Below are 20,050 nucleotides of genomic sequence, written 5' to 3'. Positions count from 1 at the left end.
ATGTCAGTGGATCTAGATCTTCATGTGTTGATGTCAGTGGATCTAGATCTTCATGTGTTGATGTCAGTGGATCTAGATCTTCATGTGTTGATGTCAGTGGTTCTAGATCTTCATGTGTTGATGTCAGTGGATCTAGATCTTCATGTGTTGATGTCAGTGGATCTAGATCTTCATGTGTTGATGTCAGTGGATCTAGATCTTCATGTGTTGATGTCAGTGGATCTAGATCTTCATGTGTTGATGTCGGTGGATCTAGATCTTCATGTGTTGATGTCTGTGGATCTAGATCTTCATGTGTTGATGTCAGTGGATCTAGATCTTCATGTGTTGATGTCGGTGGATCTAGATCTTCATGTGTTGATGTCGGTGGATCTAGATCTTCATGTGTTGATGTCGGTGGATCTAGATCTTCATGTGTTGATGTCGGTGGATCTAGATCTTCATGTGTTGATGTCGGTGGATCTAGATCTTCATGTGTTGATGTCGATGGATCTAGATCTTCATGTGTTGATGTCAGTGGATCTAGATCTTCATGTGTTGATGTCAGTGGATCTAGATCTTCATGTGTTGATGTCAGTGGATCTAGATCTTCATGTGTTGATGTCAGTGGATCTAGATCTTCATGTGTTGATGTCGGTGGATCTAGATCTTCATGTGTTGATGTCTGTGGATCTAGATCTTCATGTGTTGATGTCAGTGGATCTAGATCTTCATGTGTTGATGTCGGTGGATCTAGATCTTCATGTGTTGATGTCGGTGGATCTAGATCTTCATGTGTTGATGTCGGTGGATCTAGATCTTCATGTGTTGATGTCGATGGATCTAGATCTTCATGTGTTGATGTCAGTGGATCTAGATCTTCATGTGTTGATGTCGGTGGATCTAGATCTTCATGTGTTGATGTCTGTGGATCTAGATCTTCATGTGTTGATGTCAGTGGATCTAGATCTTCATGTGTTGATGTCTGTGGATCTAGATCTTCATGTGTTGATGTCAGTGGATCTAGATCTTCATGTGTTGATGTCAGTGGATCTAGATCTTCATGTGTTGATGTCAGTGGATCTAGATCTTCATGTGTTGTCTGTGGATCTAGTTCATGAAACGACAGAACCGTGTGTTTGCTGCGTGTTTATCACGAGGATCTATTTAAATCTGGATAATTGGCTGAAGCTTCACAGAAGTGAGCGGAAGAAGAAGATCAGCAGGACTTAGATCTTGAGGAGTTTGTCTTCAGCTTCCGTTTGTCGTCCAAGATGTTTCACCTGAACCTCTTCCAGCAGGGGGCGCTCAGACGGGTCATCTCCAGAGGTGACAGAAGTTACTGTTGACCCGAGCGCTTTCAGCAGCTGGACTGTGGGTTGACCTCTGACCTCTGCAGCTTCTCAGTGTTTGTGACGCACCTGCTTAGATCTTTGAAGCTGTTGTGTCTTCAACACTAACCACGAGTGTCGAAGGTTCGTCGTAGAAGATGGAGATGTATCTTCTGCAGATCTGATCATTTACACGTTGACCTGGATTGACATGTCAATGACCTGCAGACATGTTCGGACGTGTTCGTAAATCACATGTTTTTAACATGTGTATTTATATCATCTGGTGCTTCATGTTTCCATGTCAACGAACATCTGCACATCCATGATCTTCTCATCATTGAATCATAAACTTCATGGTGTTCAAGGTTTCGTGAGATGTTCCATGAGTTCTTATCTCCAGACTCTTGATGTGCTCGACGTCAACAAACGCCTCAGATGTTCTTCATAGATGTTGAGGAAGACAAAACCTCATCAGAACCAGGTTCTTCATTCGTGAGGTCAGCAGAACTAACGTCGACTCGTCTCTCACTTTGAACGTGAAGATGATCTTGAAAGAAGAACTTGACAGTTAAAGACTACGTTGAAGAACTTGAACGACTTGTTGTCAGTGAATATTGTGAAGATAATGTTCAACACCATTGTTTGTTTACATCACACTTTTTGTGCTCACTTTTGAAGTGTGTTGTTGTTCAGTTTATTTCAAGGACAATGTTCAGTTCCATTAACAGTTTCTGCAGCAGAAGCTACTTTCATGTGTGGACCTCAATCATCAACATGATCTTCAGTCTCTGCTCCTCAAACTCACCTGGTTCTCACCTGTTAGTCTCGACCAATCAGCAGCCTCCTCTGACTGCACACGTGACCACATACTGTAAGTGGAGGTCGCGCTCGCGTGGACGTGTGCCCGTCACGTGTGCCCGTCACGTGTGTGCCCGTCACGTGTGTGCCCGTCACGTGTGCGCCCGTCACGTGTGCCCGTCACGTGTGTGCCCGTCACGTGTGTGCCCGTCACGTGTGTGCCCGTCACGTGTGTGCCCGTCACGTGTGTGCCCGTCACGTGTGCGCCCGTCACGTGTGCCCGTCACGTGTGCCCGTCACGTGTGCGCCCGTCACGTGTGCGCCCGTCACGTGTGCGCCCGTCACGTGTGCCCGTCACGTGTGCGCCCGTCACGTGTGCGCCCGTCACGTGTGCCCGTCACGTGTGCCCGTCACGTGTGCGCCCGTCACGTGTGCGCCCGTCATGTGTGCCCGTCACGTGTGCCCGTCACGTGTGCGCCCGTCACGTGTGTGCCCGTCACGTGTGCGCCCGTCACGTGTGCGCCCGTCACGTGTGTGCCCGTCACGTGTGTGCCCGTCACGTGTGCCCGTCACGTGTGCGCCCGTCACGTGTGCGCCCGTCGTGTGCGCCCGTCACGTGTGCGCCCGTCACGTGCGCCCGTCACGTGCGCCCGTCACGTGTGCGCCCGTCACGTGTGCGCCCGTCACGTGTGCGCCCGTCACGTGTGCGCCCGTCACGTGTGCGCCCGTCACGTGTGCGCCCGTCACGTGTGTGCCCGTCACGTGTGCCCGTCACGTGTGCGCCCGTCACGTGTGCGCCCGTCACGTGTGCGCCCGTCACGTGTGCGCCCGTCACGTGTGCGCCCGTCACGTGTGCGCCCGTCACGTGTGCGCCCGTCACGTGTGCCCCTCCTTCCTGGACGCCCGCCATGACGTCACTGCAGTGTGTTGCGTGTGCAGATGAAAACGTGTGTTTATTGTTGTCTTTGTGTTGCAGCACTTCCGGGGCGAGTGTCGTCGCCATTGACAACAAGATCGAACAAGCGATGGTGAGAAAATCTTCTGATGGATTAGTTTATCAGTTAAAATGTGTGTTTAGCGTGTGTTTCGCGTGTGTTTAGCGTGTGTTTCGCGCACCAGCTGTTGCTAGGCAACAAAAGGTGTTATTCATGTTCTGGCCTCTGATTGGCTGTTGCTAACATGGGCGGGTCGATGACGGAAGTTTCATTTTCACGAGACGATATTTTGATTTAAACAATGATTTTAAACACATTGAAGATGAATCTTAACATTAATTAATTAATTAAGACACACCTTGACATGTTGTCAAAGTAAAGTTAAATTAATTTAATTAAATAAATGAAAGATATTTGAACTGATGACGTCACTAGTGATGTTGACATCAGAGGTATGCAGGTGTCCCTCAGAGTGTTGTGATGATGACACGTGTGTTGCAGGACCTGGTGAAGAGTCACCTGATGTTCGCGGTGCGCGAGGAGGTGGAGGTTCTGAAGGAGCAGATCAAGGAGCTGCTGGAGAGGAACTCTCAGCTGGAGCAGGAGAACTCGCTGCTCAAGACTCTGGCCAGTCCAGAGCAGATGGCCCAGTTCCAGGCCCAGGTCCAGACGCCCCAGTTCCAGGCCCAGGTCCAGACGCCCCAGTTCCAGGCCCAGGTCCAGACGCCCCCGACCGTCGCGCCCCAGAACTACTCGGCGCCGCAGACGTCGCACACCTCGGGCTCCTCGGCGTAGCAGGAGCTGCTGAGATGTTCACATGTTTCTGCAGCTGCTGGTTGGAAGCCCGAGCGTCTCTGGACCGAGGTGTGGGCGACCTTTGACCCTCGACTCATCAACCATCACTGTGCCTGAGTTGAAGGTTCGATTCCCGCTGAGGCTGTTTTCTTCTTTTGCTGCGCGACTTCAAGTCCAGGTTCAGAGCGACGACCCGAGAATGTGAGTGTGATTCTGACCAGGCCTGTCTGGGATGAGGCGGGTTGCCACGGTAACCACGGTGACGACCGCGACTGTTTCACGTGTTTCTTATGAGAAATGATGAAATCTCTATTTTTGCTGAGAAGTCGTCGTCGTGCTCCTGCATGAAGGTCATGAAGGTCATGAAGGTCAAACTGAAGCTGCATCTTGTATATTTGTGTACAGTGTAAAGTACTACAGTGTAAAGTATTACAGTGTAAAGTATCTTGTACAGAGGAAGACGAGGGTCCGACAGACGAGCGTCTATTTTTAAAGCAGTATTTTCACGAGGAGCAGTTTAGATTCTGGACGACGGTTCTAATGTTTTAGGGTTTTTTCGTTTGACGGTGAAAACTTCTGGACGAACTTTTCTTCTTCTGCGTCATGTTTGCATGTTTTCAACTCGACCGGATCTTGTATCATAAACTCAACTGCACTTCACAACTTTCAATAAACTCGCTTCAACAAGCCGCGTCTTCTGTGACCTTTGACCTCTGAAGGAGGCTGTCCCAGTTTCTTCATGAGAGGCGGGGGACACCCTGGACAGGAGGCCAGTCTGTCTCAGGACACACAGACTCACAACATTCACAAACACACACTCGTACCGACACAAGCTCTCAATCAACCTCTGGATGTGACTGTGGGAGGAAACCGGAGTGTCCGGAGTAAACTCACAGGTCATGAGTCGACCCCTGACCTGGAAGTGAACCATCAACCTTCTCGAACCTCGTGAAGAATTTAACTTTTTAAATTGAAATATTGTTGATCAAAGTTTCGACGACTTGGTTCTGATGGTTCTGATTGTTCTGTCGGATCTGATGGTTCTGTCGGTTCTGATGGTTCTGTCGGTTCTGATGGTTCTGATGGTTCTGTCGTTATATTGAATGAATTCAAAGTCAATGATCACTAACTTAATCACCTCTATCTCTATCACCTCTATCTCTATCATCTCTATCATCTCTATCTCTATCATCTCTATCATCTCTATCTCTATCATCTCTATCTCTATCATCTCTATCTCTATCACCTCTATCTCTATCATCTCTATCTCTATCATCTCTATCATCTCTATCTCCATCATCTCTATCATCTCCATCATCTCTATCGCTATCATTTCTATCATCTATATATCTCTATCTCTATCATCTCTATCATCTCTATCATCTCTATCTCCATCAGCTCTATCGCTATCATTTCTATCATCTATATCTCTATCATCTCTACCTCTATCATCTCTAGCACTATCATCTATCTCTATCATCTATATCACTATCATCTATCTCTATCATCTCTAGCACTATCATCTATCTCTATCATCTATATCTCTATCATCTATCTCTATCATCTCTATCTCTATCATTTCTATCATCTCTACCACTATCATCTATCTCTATCATTTCTATCATCTCTACCTCTATCATCTCTATCACTATCATCTATCTCCATCATCTCTATCATTTCTATCATCTCTCATCTCTATCACTATCATCTATCTCTATCATCTCTACCTCTATCATCTCTATCACTATCATCTCTATCATCTCTATCTATATAATTACTATCATCTCTCATCTCTAGCACTATCATCTATCTCTATCATTTCTATCATCTCTATCATCTCTCATCTCTAGCACTATCATCTATCTCTATCATCTCTATCATTTCTATCATCTCTCATCTCTATCACTATCATCTATCTCTATCATCTCTACCTCTATCATCTCTATCTCTATCACCTCTATCATTTCTATCATCTCTATCTCTGTCATCTCTATCATCTCTCATCTCTAGCACTATCATCTATCTCCATCATCTCTATCATTTCTATCATCTCTACCTCTATCATCTCTATCTCTTATCATCTCTATCACTATCATCTATCTCCATCATCTCTATCATTTCTATCATCTCTCATCTCTATCACTATCATCTATCTCTATCATCTCTACCTCTATCATCTCTAACACTATCATCTCTATCATCTCTATCTATATAATTACTATCATCTCTCATCTCTAGCACTATCATCTATCTCTATCATTTCTATCATCTCTATCATCTCTCATCTCTAGCACTATCATCTATCTCTATCATCTCTATCATTTCTATCATCTCTCATCTCTATCACTATCATCTATCTCTATCATCTCTACCTCTATCATCTCTATCTCTATCACCTCTATCATTTCTATCATCTCTATCTCTGTCATCTCTATCATCTCTCATCTCTAGCACTATCATCTATCTCCATCATCTCTATCATTTCTATCATCTCTCATCTCTATCACTATCATCTATCTCTATCATCTCTACCTCTATCATCTCTATCTCTATCATCTCTATCATTTCTATCATCTCTATCTCTGTCATCTCTATCATTTCTATCATCTCTATCTCTATCATTTCTATCATCTCTATCACTATCATCTCTATCATCTCTATCTATATAATTACTATCATCTCTCATCTCTAGCACTATCATCTATCTCTATCATCTCTATCATTTCTATCATCTCTATCATCTCTCATCTCTAGCACTATCATCTATCTCTATCATTTCTATCATCTCTATCATCTCTCATCTCTAGCACTATCATCTATCTCTATCATCTCTATCATTTCTATCATCTCTATCATCTCTCATCTCTAGCACTATCATCTATCTCTATCATCTCTATCATTTCTATCATCTCTATCACTATCATCTCTATCATCTCTCATCTCTAGCACTATCATCTATCTCTATCATCTCTATCTATATAATTACTATCATCTATCATCTCTAGCACTATCATCTATCTCTATCATCTCTATCATTTCTATCATCTCTATCATCTCTCATCTCTAGCACTATCATCTATCTCCATCATCTCTATCTCTATCACCTCTATCATTTCTATCATCTCTATCATCTCTATCTCTGTCATCTCTATCATTTCTATCATCTCTATCTCTATCATTTCTATCATCTCTATCACTATCATCTCTATCATCTCTATCTCTATCATCTCTATCATCTCTCATCTCTAGCACTATCATCTATCTCTATCATCTCTATCATTTCTATCATCTCTATCATCTCTCATCTCTAGCACTATCATCTATCTCTATCATCTCTATCTATATAATTACTATCATCTCTCATCTCTAGCACTATCATCTATCTCTATCATCTCTATCATTTCTATCATCTCTATCATCTCTCATCTCTAGCACTATCATCTATCTCTATCATTTCTATCATCTCTATCATCTCTCATCTCTATCTCTATCATCTCTATCTCTATCATCTCTATCATTTCTATCATCTCTATCATCTCTCATCTCTAGCACTATCATCTATCTCTATCATCTCTATCTCTATCACCTCTATCATTTCTATCATCTCTATCACTATCATCTCTATCATCTCTCATCTCTAGCACTATCATCTATCTCTATCATCTCTATCTCTGTCATCTCTATCATTTCTATCATTTCTATCATCTCTATCACTATCATCTATATCATCTCTACCTCTATCATCTCTAGCTATATAATTACTATCATCTCTCATCTCTAGCACTATCATCTATCTCTATCATCTCTACCTCTATCATCTCTATCTATATAATTACTATCATCTCTCATCTCTAGCACTATCATCTATCTCTATCATCTCTACCTCTATCATATCTATAACTATCATCTCTATCTATATCATTTCTATCATCTCTATCTCTATCATCTCTACCTCCATCAGCTCAATCTCTATCATCTCTACCTCTATCATATCTATAACTATCATCTCTATCTATATCATTTCTATCATCTCTACCTCCATCATCTCTATCTCCATCATCTCTATCTATATCATTTCTATCATCTCTATCTCTATCATCTCTACCTCCATCAGCTCAATCTCTATCATCTCTACCTCTATCATATCTATAACTATCATCTCTATCTATATAATTACTATCATCTCTATCTATCAATGTCATGTTTCTTCTCCGTCCACCATACGTTCTTCATGGTCCTCAAAGTTCTCTGCACTTCCTGTCGTTCTCTGTTTGGAGGCTGAAGATGTTTCTTCAGTGTTTCCTGATGTTCCTCCTGCTGCCTGGAGGTCATGGATGGACCGAGTTGTTCGGTTCGGTAGAACTTTGTTATCAAGGTCAGTAGCTCTTGGTCTGACTGACCCCAGGTGAGGGTTGAGGGATCTTCAGGTCACCTTTTCCAGGTCCTTCCTTGCTTGAGGTGAGCAGTGGTCCCTGAACAGGGTCCAGAACTGCTGCCACATGTCACTCAAGTCTACCCTGATGTGGATCCAGGTAAGTTCACCTGTGGATCCCAAAGTATAGTGTGTTCTAGGAGTGAGTTTACCCAGTAGCACCATCTCTGTATATATACGTATATAAATAGATATATATATACGTATATATATATATCTATACACACACACACACACACACACACACACACACACACACACACACACACACACACACACACACACACACACACACACACACACACACACACACACACACACACACACACACACACACACACACACACACACACACACACACACACACACACACACTAGTAGAAAAAATAATTTTAATAAATGTTTGGAACAAAAGTTGAAACAAACGTCAGGAAAGTGTTTCAAACATTAGTTAACATTAGTTAACATTAGTTAACATTAGTTTCAAACAAACATTAGTTAACATTAGTTTCAAACAAACATTAGTCAACATTAGTTTCCAACAAACATTAGTTAACATTAGTTTCAAACATTAGTTAACATTAGTTAACATTAGTTTCAAACATTAGTTAACATTAGTTTCAAACATTAGTTAACATTAGTTTCAAACATTAGTTAAACTAAACATTTGTTACTAATCATTGATCGATCGATCAGGTGTTTACAAGTTTAGTTCAAACATCATGAAATAATGCAGTGAAGGTTCAAAGGTCGACACAGACGCTCAAACATAAAGTGCTGGTAGTTGAAATCCCTCCTGGTCGCCATGACGACGCGTCTACACGCTGGACTCCTGCTGGATCTGCATGTAACACGCCTGCAACACGTCAACACACCGGTGAAAACATCAAACACATTCAAGATGAACCGAAATATACATGGAAGTCATGAGATGAAACGATGGGGTCTAAAGTTATGGGAAGATCAGTTGATATTAAAGAGAGTCTCTGATTGGTCAACACTCGTGTGATGTTGTCGTAATGATTGATTTATTGTCCTAGGAATTATTTTGTTAATTTTATTTAATGGTCGATCAATTGCGTTTATTATTGATATGTTTTTACATTTTATTTAAATATTGTTTGATATATTTAAGTGACTCTTTGTTTAGTTTATTTATTTTGTTTTTTCATTTCATTGAATTTTATTTGTATTTTAAAGTTATTGTTATCAGTGATGACCTTGAGCGTAACATTATTAAAGATATGACCTTGAGCGTAACATTATTAAAGATATGACCTTGAGTGTGGCATTATTAAAGGTATGACCTTGAGCGTAACATTATTAAAGGTATGACCTTGAGTGTGACATTATTAAAGATATGACCTTGAGTGTGGCATTATTAAAGATATGACCTTGAGCGTAACATTAAAGGTATGACCTTGAGCGTAACATTATTAAAGGTATGACCTTAAGCGTGACATTAAAGGTATGACCTTGAGTGTGGCATTATTAAAGATATGACCTTGAGCGTAACATTAAAGGTATGACCTTGAGCGTAACATTATTAAAGGTATGACCTTAAGCGTGACATTAAAGGTATGACCTTGAGCGTGGCATTATTAAAAGTATGACCTTGAGCGTGACATTATTAAAGGTATGACCTTGAGTGTGACATTATTAAAGGTATGACCTTAAGCGTGACATTAAAGGTATGACCTTGAGCGTGGCATTATTAAAAGTATGACCTTGAGCGTGACATTATTAAAGGTATGACCTTGAGCGTGACATTAAAGGTATAACCTTGAGCGTGGCATTATTAAAGGTATGACCTTGAGCGTGGCATTATTAAAGGTATGACCTTGAGCGTGACATTAAAGGTATGACCTTGAGCGTGGCATTATTAAAGGTATGACCTTGAGCGTGACATTATTAAAGGTATGACCTTGAGCGTGACATTAAAGGTATGACCTTGAGCGTGGCATTATTAAAGGTATGACCTTGAGTGTGACATTAAAGGTATGACCTTTAGCGTGGCATTATTAAAGGTATGACCTTGAGCGTGACATTAAAGGTATGACCTTGAGTGTGACATTATTAAAGATATGACCTTGAGTGTGGCATTATTAAAGATATGACCTTGAGCGTAACATTAAAGGTATGACCTTGAGCGTAACATTATTAAAGGTATGACCTTAAGCGTGACATTAAAGGTATGACCTTGAGTGTGGCATTATTAAAGATATGACCTTGAGCGTAACATTAAAGGTATGACCTTGAGCGTAACATTATTAAAGGTATGACCTTAAGCGTGACATTAAAGGTATGACCTTGAGCGTGGCATTATTAAAAGTATGACCTTGAGCGTGACATTATTAAAGGTATGACCTTGAGCGTGACATTAAAGGTATAACCTTGAGCGTGGCATTATTAAAGGTATGACCTTGAGCGTGGCATTATTAAAGGTATGACCTTGAGCGTGACATTAAAGGTATGACCTTGAGCGTGGCATTATTAAAGGTATGACCTTGAGCGTGACATTATTAAAGGTATGACCTTGAGCGTGACATTAAAGGTATGACCTTGAGCGTGGCATTATTAAAGGTATGACCTTGAGTGTGACATTAAAGGTATGACCTTTAGCGTGGCATTATTAAAGGTATGACCTTGAGCGTGACATTAAAGGTATGACCTTGAGCGTGGCATTATTAAAGGTATGACCTTGAGCGTGACATTAAAGGTATGACCTTGAGCGTGGCATTATTAAAGGTATGACCTTGAGCGTGACATTAAAGGTATGACCTTGAGCGTGGCATTATTAAAGGTATGACCTTGAGCGTGGCATTATTAAAGGTATGACCTTGAGCGTGACATTAAAGGTATGACCTTGAGCGTGGCATTATTAAAGGTATGACCTTGAGCGTGGCATTATTAAAGGTATGACCTTGAGCGTGACATTAAAGGTATGACCTTGAATGTGACATTATTAAAGGTATGACCTTGAGCGTGGCATTATTAAAGGTATGACCTTGAGCATGGCATTATTAAAGGTATGACCTTGAGTGTGACATTATTAAAGGTATGACCTTGAGCGTGACATTAAAGGTTTGACCTTGAATGTGACATTATTAAAGGTATGACCTTGAGCATGGCATTATTAAAGGTATGACCTTGAGCGTGACATTAAAGGTATGACCTTGAATGTGACATTATTAAAGGTATGACCTTGAGCGTGGCATTATTAAAGGTTTGACCTTGAGCGTGACATTATTAAAGGTATGACCTTGAGCGTGGCATTATTAAAGGTATGACCTTGAGCGTGACATTAAAGGTTTGACCTTGAGCGTGTCATTAAAGGTTTGACCTTGAGCGTGACATTAAAGGTATGACCTTGAGCGTGGCATTATTAAAGGTATGACCTTGAGTGTGACATTATTAAAGGTATGACCTTGAGCGTGACATTAAAGGTATGACCTTGAGCGTGACATTATTAAAGGTATGACCTTGAGTGTGACATTATTAAAGGTATGACCTTGAGCGTGACATTATTAAAGGTATGACCTTGAGTGTGACATTATTAAAGGTATGACCTTGAGTGTGACATTATTAAAGGTATGACCTTGAGTGTGACATTATTAAAGGTATGACCTTGAGCATGGCATTATTAAAGGTATGACCTTGAGCGTGACATTAAAGGTATGACCTTGAATGTGACATTATTAAAGGTATGACCTTGAGCGTGGCATTATTAAAGGTTTGACCTTGAGCGTGACATTATTAAAGGTATGACCTTGAGCGTGGCATTATTAAAGGTATGACCTTGAGCGTGACATTAAAGGTTTGACCTTGAGCGTGACATTAAAGGTTTGACCTTGAGCGTGACATTAAAGGTATGACCTTGAGCGTGGCATTATTAAAGGTATGACCTTGAGTGTGACATTATTAAAGGTATGACCTTGAGCGTGACATTAAAGGTATGACCTTGAGCGTGGCATTATTAAAGGTATGACCTTGAGCGTGACATTATTAAAGGTATGACCTTGAGTGTGACATTATTAAAGGTATGACCTTGAGCGTGACATTATTAAAGGTATGACCTTGAGTGTGACATTATTAAAGGTATGACCTTGAGTGTGACATTATTAAAGGTATGACCTTGAGTGTGACATTATTAAAGGTATGACCTTGAGTGTGACATTATTAAAGGTATGACCTTGAGTGTGACATTATTAAAGTTATGACCTTGAGCGTGACATTATTAAAGGTATGACCTTGAGTGTGACATTATTAAAGGTATGACCTTGAGTGTGACATTATTAAAGGTATGACCTTGAGTGTGACATTATTAAAGGTATGACCTTGAGTGTGACATTATTAAAGTTATGACCTTGAGTGTGACATTATTAAAGGTATGACCTTGAGTGTGACATTATTAAAGGTATGACCTTGAGTGTGGCATTATTAAAGGTATGACCTTGAGTGTGACATTATTAAAGGTATGACCTTGAGTGTGACATTATTAAAGGTATGACCTTGAGTGTGACATTATTAAAGGTATGACCTTGAGTGTGGTGAACATCAGGCCCATCTCTCCAAACTGAACGTGAGGATCCATAAAGTCTTCAATCAGGTTCACCTCGGCTCCCAAGTTCTTGATCCTGTGACGAGCGACAGGTGAGTCTCCGTCGGCGACACCTGTGCGAGGCTCACCTGGCTCTGAGCACCACGTAGAGGAAGAGCGGCAGTAGGTCGTCCATGCACCACAGGAAGTCAGGACTCAGCCTCGGCTTCAACTCCAGCGTCAGTTCCTCGAAGCTTCTCTGGATCAACAGGAGTTTGTCGGCCGGAGTGAAGGAGGAGCTGCAGGGGATAGAAGTTACTTATCTTAACTTATATCATCTTATCTTAAATCATCTTATATCATCTTAACTTATATCATCTTATCTTAAATCATCTTATCTCATCTTAACTTATCTTATCTTATCTTAAATCATCTTATATCATCTTAACTTATCTTATCTTATCTTAAATCATCTTATATCATCTTATCTTAAATCATCTTATATCATCTTATCTTAACTTATCTTATCTTAACCTACTATACGTTGAGTCAATAATTGAGTCTTAAATGTTTGACATTTCACTGCAACTTAAAGTAACGTCACATGATCGTCTGTGAGTCTCATGATTGGCTGAAAGATCAGTAGCTCTGAGCTCTGTTGGTTGAGTCTGTGACTCTATTATAACATTTTTATATTGAATTAAAACATTTATTTTTGAAGGTATAATGTTGGACCTGATCTGCTGCAGAGTCTCCACCGCGGACACGAAGCTCTCGTCTCTGCTGCTCGACATGATCTGTGACACGAGGACAGAGTGAGACGAGTCCAGAGTGAGACGAGTCCAGAGTGAGACGAGTCCAGAGTGAGACAAGTCCAGAGTCGCACATGTTAGACCCAGACCTGCATCTGCTCCCCGAGCACCGACACCGACGCCGGCCAGAACTTCCTGCAACGAGAGTGAGACTCGTGAAGAACGAAGCAAGAGTGAGACTCGTGAAGAACGAAGGAAGAGTGAGACTCGTGAAGAACGAAGCAAGAGTGAGACTCGTGAAGAACGAAGGAAGAGTGAGACTCGTGAAGAACGAAACAAGAGTGAGACTCGTGAAGAACGAAGGAAGAGTGAGACTCGTGAAGAACGAAGCAAGAGTGAGACTCGTGAAGAACGAAGGAAGAGTGAGACTCGTGAAGAACGAAGGAAGAGTGAGACTCGTGAAGAACGAAGCAAGAGTGAGACTCGTGAAGAACGAAGGAAGAGTGAGACTCGTGAAGAACGAAGCAAGAGTGAGACTCGTGAAGAACGAAGGAAGAGTGAGACTCGTGAAGAACGAAACAAGAGTGAGACTCGTGAAGAACGAAGGAAGAGTGAGACTCGTGAAGAACGAAGCAAGAGTGAGACTCATGAAGAACGAAGGAAGAGTGAGACTCGTGAAGAACGAAGGAAGAGTGAGACTCATGAAGAACGAAACAAGAGTGAGACTCGTGAAGAACGAAGCAAGAGTGAGACTCGTGAAGAATGAAGGAAGAGTGAGACTCGTGAAGAACGAAGCAAGAGTGAGACTCGTGAAGAACGAAGCAAGAGTGAGACTCGTGAAGAACGAAGGAAGAGTGAGACTCGTGAAGAACGAAGCAAGAGTGAGACTCGTGAAGAACGAAGCAATAGTGAGACTCGTGAAGAACGAAGGAAGAGTGAGACTCGTGAAGAACGAAGCAAGAGTGAGACTCGTGAAGAACGAAGGAAGAGTGAGACTCGTGAAGAACGAAGGAAGAGTGAGACTCGTGAAGAACGAAGGAAGAGTGAGACTCGTGAAGAACGAAGGAAGAGTGAGACTCGTGAAGAACGAAGGAAGAGTGAGACTCGTGAAGAACGAAGCAAGAGTGAGACTCGTGAAGAACGAAGGAAGAGTGAGACTCGTGAAGAACGAAGGAAGAGTGAGACTCGTGAAGAACGAAGCAAGAGTGAGACTCGTGAAGAACGAAGGAAGAGTGAGACTCGTGAAGAACGAAGCAAGAGTGAGACTCGTGAAGAACGAAGGAAGAGTGAGACTCGTGAAGAACGAAGCAAGAGTGAGACTCATGAAGAACGAAGCAAGAGTGAGACTCGTGAAGAACGAAGGAAGAGTGAGACTCGTGAAGAACGAAGCAAGAGTGAGACTCGTGAAGAACGAAGCAAGAGTGAGACCCGTGAAGAACGAAGGAAGAGTGAGACTCGTGAAGAACGAAGCAAGAGTGAGACTCGTGAAGAACGAAGCAAGAGTGAGACTCGTGAAGAACGAAGCAAGAGTGAGACTCGTGAAGAACGAAGGAAGAGTGAGACTCGTGAAGAACGAAGCAAGAGTGAGACTCGTGAAGAACGAAGGAAGAGTGAGACTCGTGAAGAACGAAGGAAGAGTGAGACTCGTGAAGAACGAAGCAAGAGTGAGACTCGTGAAGAACGAAGCAAGAGTGAGACTCGTGAAGAACGAAGCAAGAGTGAGACTCGTGAAGAACGAAGGAAGAGTGAGACTCGTGAAGAACGAAGCAAGAGTGAGACTCGTGAAGAACGAAGCAAGAGTGAGACTCGTGAAGAACGAAGCAAGAGTGAGACTCGTGAAGAACGAAGCAAGAGTGAGACTCGTGAAGAACAAAGGAAGAGTGAGACTCGTGAAGAACGAAGCAAGAGTGAGACTCGTGAAGAACGAAGCAAGAGTGAGACTCGTGAAGAACGAAGCAAGAGTGAGACTCGTGAAGAACGAAGGAAGAGTGAGACTCGTGAAGAACGAAGCAAGAGTGAGACTCGTGAAGAACAAAGGAAGAGTGAGACTCGTGAAGAACGAAGCAAGAGTGAGACTCGTGAAGAACGAAGGAAGAGTGAGACTCGTGAAGAACGAAGGAAGAGTGAGACTCGTGAAGAACAAAGGAAGAGTGAGACTCGTGAAGAACGAAGCAAGAGTGAGACTCGTGAAGAACGAAGCAAGAGTGAGACTCGTGAAGAACGAAGGAAGAGTGAGACTCGTGAAGAACAAAGGAAGAGTGAGACTCGTGAAGAACGAAGCAAGAGTGAGACTCGTGAAGAACGAAGCAAGAGTGAGACTCGTGAAGAACGAAGGAAGAGTGAGACTCGTGAAGAACGAAGCAAGAGTGAGACTCGTGAAGAACGAAGCAAGAGTGAGACTCGTGAAGAACGAAGGAAGAGTGAGACTCGTGAAGAACGAAGCAAGAGTGAGACTCGTGAAGAACAAAGGAAGAGTGAGACTCGTGAAGAACGAAGCAAGAGTGAGACTCGTGAAGAACGAAGGAAGAGTGAGACTCGTGAAGAACGAAGGAAGAGTGAGACTCGTGAAGAACGAAGCAAGAGTGAGACTTGTGAAGAACGAAGCAAGAGTGAGACCCATGAAGAACGAAGGAAGAGTGAGACTCGTGAAGAACGAAGCAAGAGTGAGACTCGTGAAGAACGAAGGAAGAGTGAGACTCGTGAAGAACGAAGGAAGAGTGAGACTCATGAAGAACGAAGGAAGAGTGAGACTCGTGAAGAACGAAGGAAGAGTGAGACTCATGAAGAACGAAGGAAGAGTGAGACTCGTGAAGAACGAAGGAAGAGTGAGACTCATGAAGAACGAAGGAAGAGTGAGACTCGTGAAGAACGAAGGAAGAGTGAGACTCGTGAAGAACGAAGGAAGAGTGAGACTCGTGAAGAACGAAGGAAGAGTGAGACTCATGAAGAACGAAGGAAGAGTGAGACTCGTGAAGAACGAAGGAAGAGTGAGACTCGTGAAGAACGAAGGAAGAGTGAGACTCGTGAAGAACGTGGTGGACTCACTCTTGGACGCCCAGGAAGGCGAACAGCGACCGGTCCGGCTGCTGGTTGAGTCGCTGCACCTGCTCCCAGTAGCTGCTGTGCTGCTGCAGGTGCTGCAGGCAGTAGAGCGAGAACAGAGGAGGGTAGAGTCGCGGCAGCAGCAGCGGCAGCAGCAGAGACGAGCAGCTCGACCTGCAGCAACAACACGTCACAGAGAATCCCTGAGTTATGATCATAATCTCAGGTTCTACGAATTGGTACGAAGCCCTGTAACCACTTTGCTATTGGTTTACCCCTGTGACGCCTCTTCTCTGAGAAAGCTTAAAGAACTCGCCACTGCTGGTTACAGTCTACTTCCTATAAAGGCGGAAATAACTGCCGCACTTCCTCCAACTGAAAACTCAGCAAGAAATGCGGCTGCTGGGCGACGAGGTTAGAGGGCTATGCACCAATTCGTAGAACCTGAGATTATGATCATAACTCAGGGGTTCTACTTCATTTGGTGCTCACCCTCTAACCTCTTCGCTATTGGTTTAAACCCAAGGCGAAGCCTGACGGGATCAATGTACCCCCAGCTGGACACCGCTCATGACTGCAGCATTACTAGCATCCCGCCGGCCCAAGATCCAAATCCACTGGAGCCGCGGGCCTCGGGGAAAACAGTACGAGTATCCACCAGCTGCCTGGTAGGTCTGGATGATGGCCGACCTCACCCAATGAGAGACCTATGAGGGGATACCGGCTCACCAAGCCAACATCTACCGTGGGAGATGAATAATATATTGACCCGAGATCAAGTGGGGCAGCGGTTGGAAGGTTGTTGCCCGGAAGGAGGAGTTGAGAACCTTAGGACGGAACGCTGGGTTTGGACGCAATGATACGGTCAGTACCAGAAGGAGCAAGACCTCAAAAAACAAATGTCCAGTGGGACTTGGTCAAGAGGCTCAAATGTCAGGTCTACGAGAGAATCCAGCACCAGCTGGAGATCCAGCTGAGGGCTAGAAGGCCTCATAGGAGGTCGAAGCCTGTAGGCCCCCCGTAAGAAAGGCATCACCAGAGGTTGGGAATGCGCTGAAGCACCAGACGTGCCTTGTTGCTATGGCTGATGTGAAAACAGTGTCATTGTCGCCACAGTCTTTCCGTTATCCAGCAAATGTTGCAGGAAAGACAGGACATTTGAAGTTCTCCTTGTTGGCGAATAGGTCCGCCACGGGGTGACCAAACCAAGACCACAATCTTGACAGTAAGTCTGCTACTACATTCAGTGCACCTGGCACATGCTGAGCTCTGAGAGAGAACAGGTGAAGGTCTGCCGACAGCCAAATCTTCTTTGCCACACTCAGAAGGGCTGGGGATCTGACTCCACCCTGGCGGATCACTTTGGATCTGTCTGATTGCACTTGGGTGTTGGACTGTGACAGCTGGGGAGAGAGGTGAAGCAGGATGTTAAGAATTGTTTTCAACTCTAGCCAGTTGATGTGTCAGTACACCGGTCTGTGCCAGACCCCGCTTAGATCGGTTACAAATGACTTACTTACTGTCCAAGATGGGTCTGTGAACACCTGAGTGTAATGAAGGACGCAACCTAATGAGCTCTCCGTCTGAGGTTGACTAGAGAGTTCCAAGGGAAGGCTAACTTTTCGACGTAGGTCCTGCTTTTATGTCTAGCTTGAGACGACCAAACCATATCTGGAGCTCCCTCATATGCAGCAGCCCAGCCGCCGCAGGGACATAACAGTACCTGCTGTGTTATCAGTCGCAGAATGGACTGGATACACGTGTCCGGGAGGCACGCATGTCCTGCCTCCGTGTTCAGCAGTACCCCAGGGAAACTAGCTACTCGACTGGGTGGCAATAGAACACCTTCTGTGTGTGACCTCATATCTTAGACAAGATAACTTCTCCTGTTCTGCCAAGCGTGTCCAGAAAATCCCTGAAAAACGCGGGGGTTGACGGTCAAACTGGAGCACATAGCCCCGCCTGATTACTTCCCTCTGCCATCTGGAATGAAGTACAACCAGGCAACTCCAAGCCGAATAATGTTCTGTCAGAACTGAAGTTCTGATGAAAGTCAGGTTGTCCCTCGCCCGCCAACGTCAGCATAATGAGTTTCCGTATTCTTACCTCATCAGATGACGAAACCCGAGGGTCGGCACAAATGTCACACGGAAGTGAAAGTAAACACAGCTAATTGAGCTGGTCTTGCGTAGATCTGTATCTTAAAGGGCAATAAAAGAAAGTGATCGGGTTCTGTCCCTCATCTGTGTGGACAGACCCGACTATGAGAGAACGGACTAAGGTGTTAGACAACACTTTAAGTTATGTGGCGAGAGTATAAACCTCGTTTCATGTCCTCTACTGCTATAAAGTGTATTTTACAGAAGGAGGAGATCGCTCACCCACAGCTGCTGATAGTTTCCGATGATAGTTTTCCAGGCGTCTGAAACACTCCTTGTCGCAGTCTGTTCACGATGGAGGGACGACTCAGTGCGAGTGCGAGGCAGACTCTTATCAAACAACAGTGTTAGCCTGTGTTGATCAAAACCATGACCTCTGAGGCGTCGTGGGTCAACAAGCCTAGAACGCTTCCCGTCGCTGTCAAGAGCCGTGGGAAGCGCTCGGCAGGCCACACTATCAGTCATCGTGTGATTGGTCGAGACAAACGAAGCAGACATGTGTGTCTCTTCAGGGATTCTTAGCACTTCATGCACACTTATGTTCACTTCTATCTTCATTCGCCATCATGACATTCCACTGTCAGGAGCTTCTGCTGAGTTGTAAAGGAGGAAGTGCGGCGAGTGTTTCCCGCCTCTATAGGAAGTGGACTAAACCAGCTGGGTGGCGAGTTCATTAAGCTTTCTCAGAGACGAGGCGGTGCCTTGGGGGTAAACCAATAGCGAAGCGGTTAGAGGGCGGAGAACCAAATGAAGTGGAACCTCAACATGCGTCTGCACTCACGTCTGCTCCGAGCTGAACCACAACAGTCGGCTCCTGGTCACCTCTGGGATCACAGCGCCATCGTCTGGTAACCCTGGGAACAGAAACCTGAGAGAAACAAATAAACATCAACAAATCATTTGACAACAAAATATTATTCAATCGTTTAAAGTTTGGATTTAAAACTATTTAATACTTTAAACATCAACTACTGATCAACTCACGTAGTGAATGTTCTTCAAGATGCAGTACACACTTTAACACACACACACACACTTTAACACACACACTTTAACACACATACACACTTTAACACACACGTACATATACACTTTAACACACACACACACTTTAACACACCTACACACTTTTAAACACATACACACTTTAACACACATACACACTTTAACACACACGTACATATACACTTTAACACACCTACACACTTTTAAACACATACACACTTTAACACACCTACACACTTTAACACACACACTTGAACACACATACACACTTTAACACAC

At 43.6% G+C, this 20,050-nt stretch overlaps 2 protein-coding genes across 3 annotated transcripts in view; one reads left to right on the top strand and one right to left on the bottom strand.

Moving 5' to 3' along the window:
• Positions 1 to 4,528, top strand: part of LOC148067965 (TSC22 domain family protein 1-like) — a 28,841-nt gene extending 24,313 nt beyond the window's left edge. The window contains exons 3-4 of the mRNA XM_087804434.1: positions 3,088 to 3,139; positions 3,548 to 4,528. Coding sequence (XP_087660560.1) covers positions 3,088 to 3,139; positions 3,548 to 3,841 — 346 coding nt within the window. The 3' untranslated portion in view covers positions 3,842 to 4,528. The remainder of the gene's footprint in view (positions 1 to 3,087; positions 3,140 to 3,547) is intronic.
• Positions 4,529 to 8,536: 4,008 nt separating this feature from the next.
• Positions 8,537 to 20,050, bottom strand: part of LOC148067964 (alsin-like) — a 55,459-nt gene continuing 43,945 nt past the window's right edge. Inside the window, exons 35-41 of one of the 2 annotated variants that reach the window (XM_087803707.1) lie at positions 19,548 to 19,634; positions 16,611 to 16,781; positions 13,715 to 13,760; positions 13,549 to 13,610; positions 12,963 to 13,112; positions 12,814 to 12,910; positions 8,537 to 9,129 (exon numbers count right to left, since the gene is read on the bottom strand). In XM_087803707.1, the coding sequence (XP_087659833.1) occupies positions 9,091 to 9,129; positions 12,814 to 12,910; positions 12,963 to 13,112; positions 13,549 to 13,610; positions 13,715 to 13,760; positions 16,611 to 16,781; positions 19,548 to 19,634 (652 nt within the window). In that variant the 3' untranslated portion in view covers positions 8,537 to 9,090. Of the gene's footprint in view, positions 9,130 to 12,813; positions 12,911 to 12,962; positions 13,113 to 13,548; positions 13,611 to 13,714; positions 13,761 to 16,610; positions 16,782 to 19,032; positions 19,468 to 19,547; positions 19,635 to 20,050 lie in introns of those variants that run through there. The other variant, XM_087803708.1, reaches the window with a different exon arrangement.

Source organism: Callionymus lyra, chromosome 12 (genome assembly GCF_982586985.1).
Source record: "Callionymus lyra chromosome 12, fCalLyr1.hap1.1, whole genome shotgun sequence".
Taxonomy (NCBI): domain Eukaryota; kingdom Metazoa; phylum Chordata; class Actinopteri; order Syngnathiformes; family Callionymidae; genus Callionymus; species Callionymus lyra.
The sequence above is the reverse complement of the archived record's forward strand: the minus strand, read 5'-3'. Positions and strand labels throughout refer to the sequence as shown.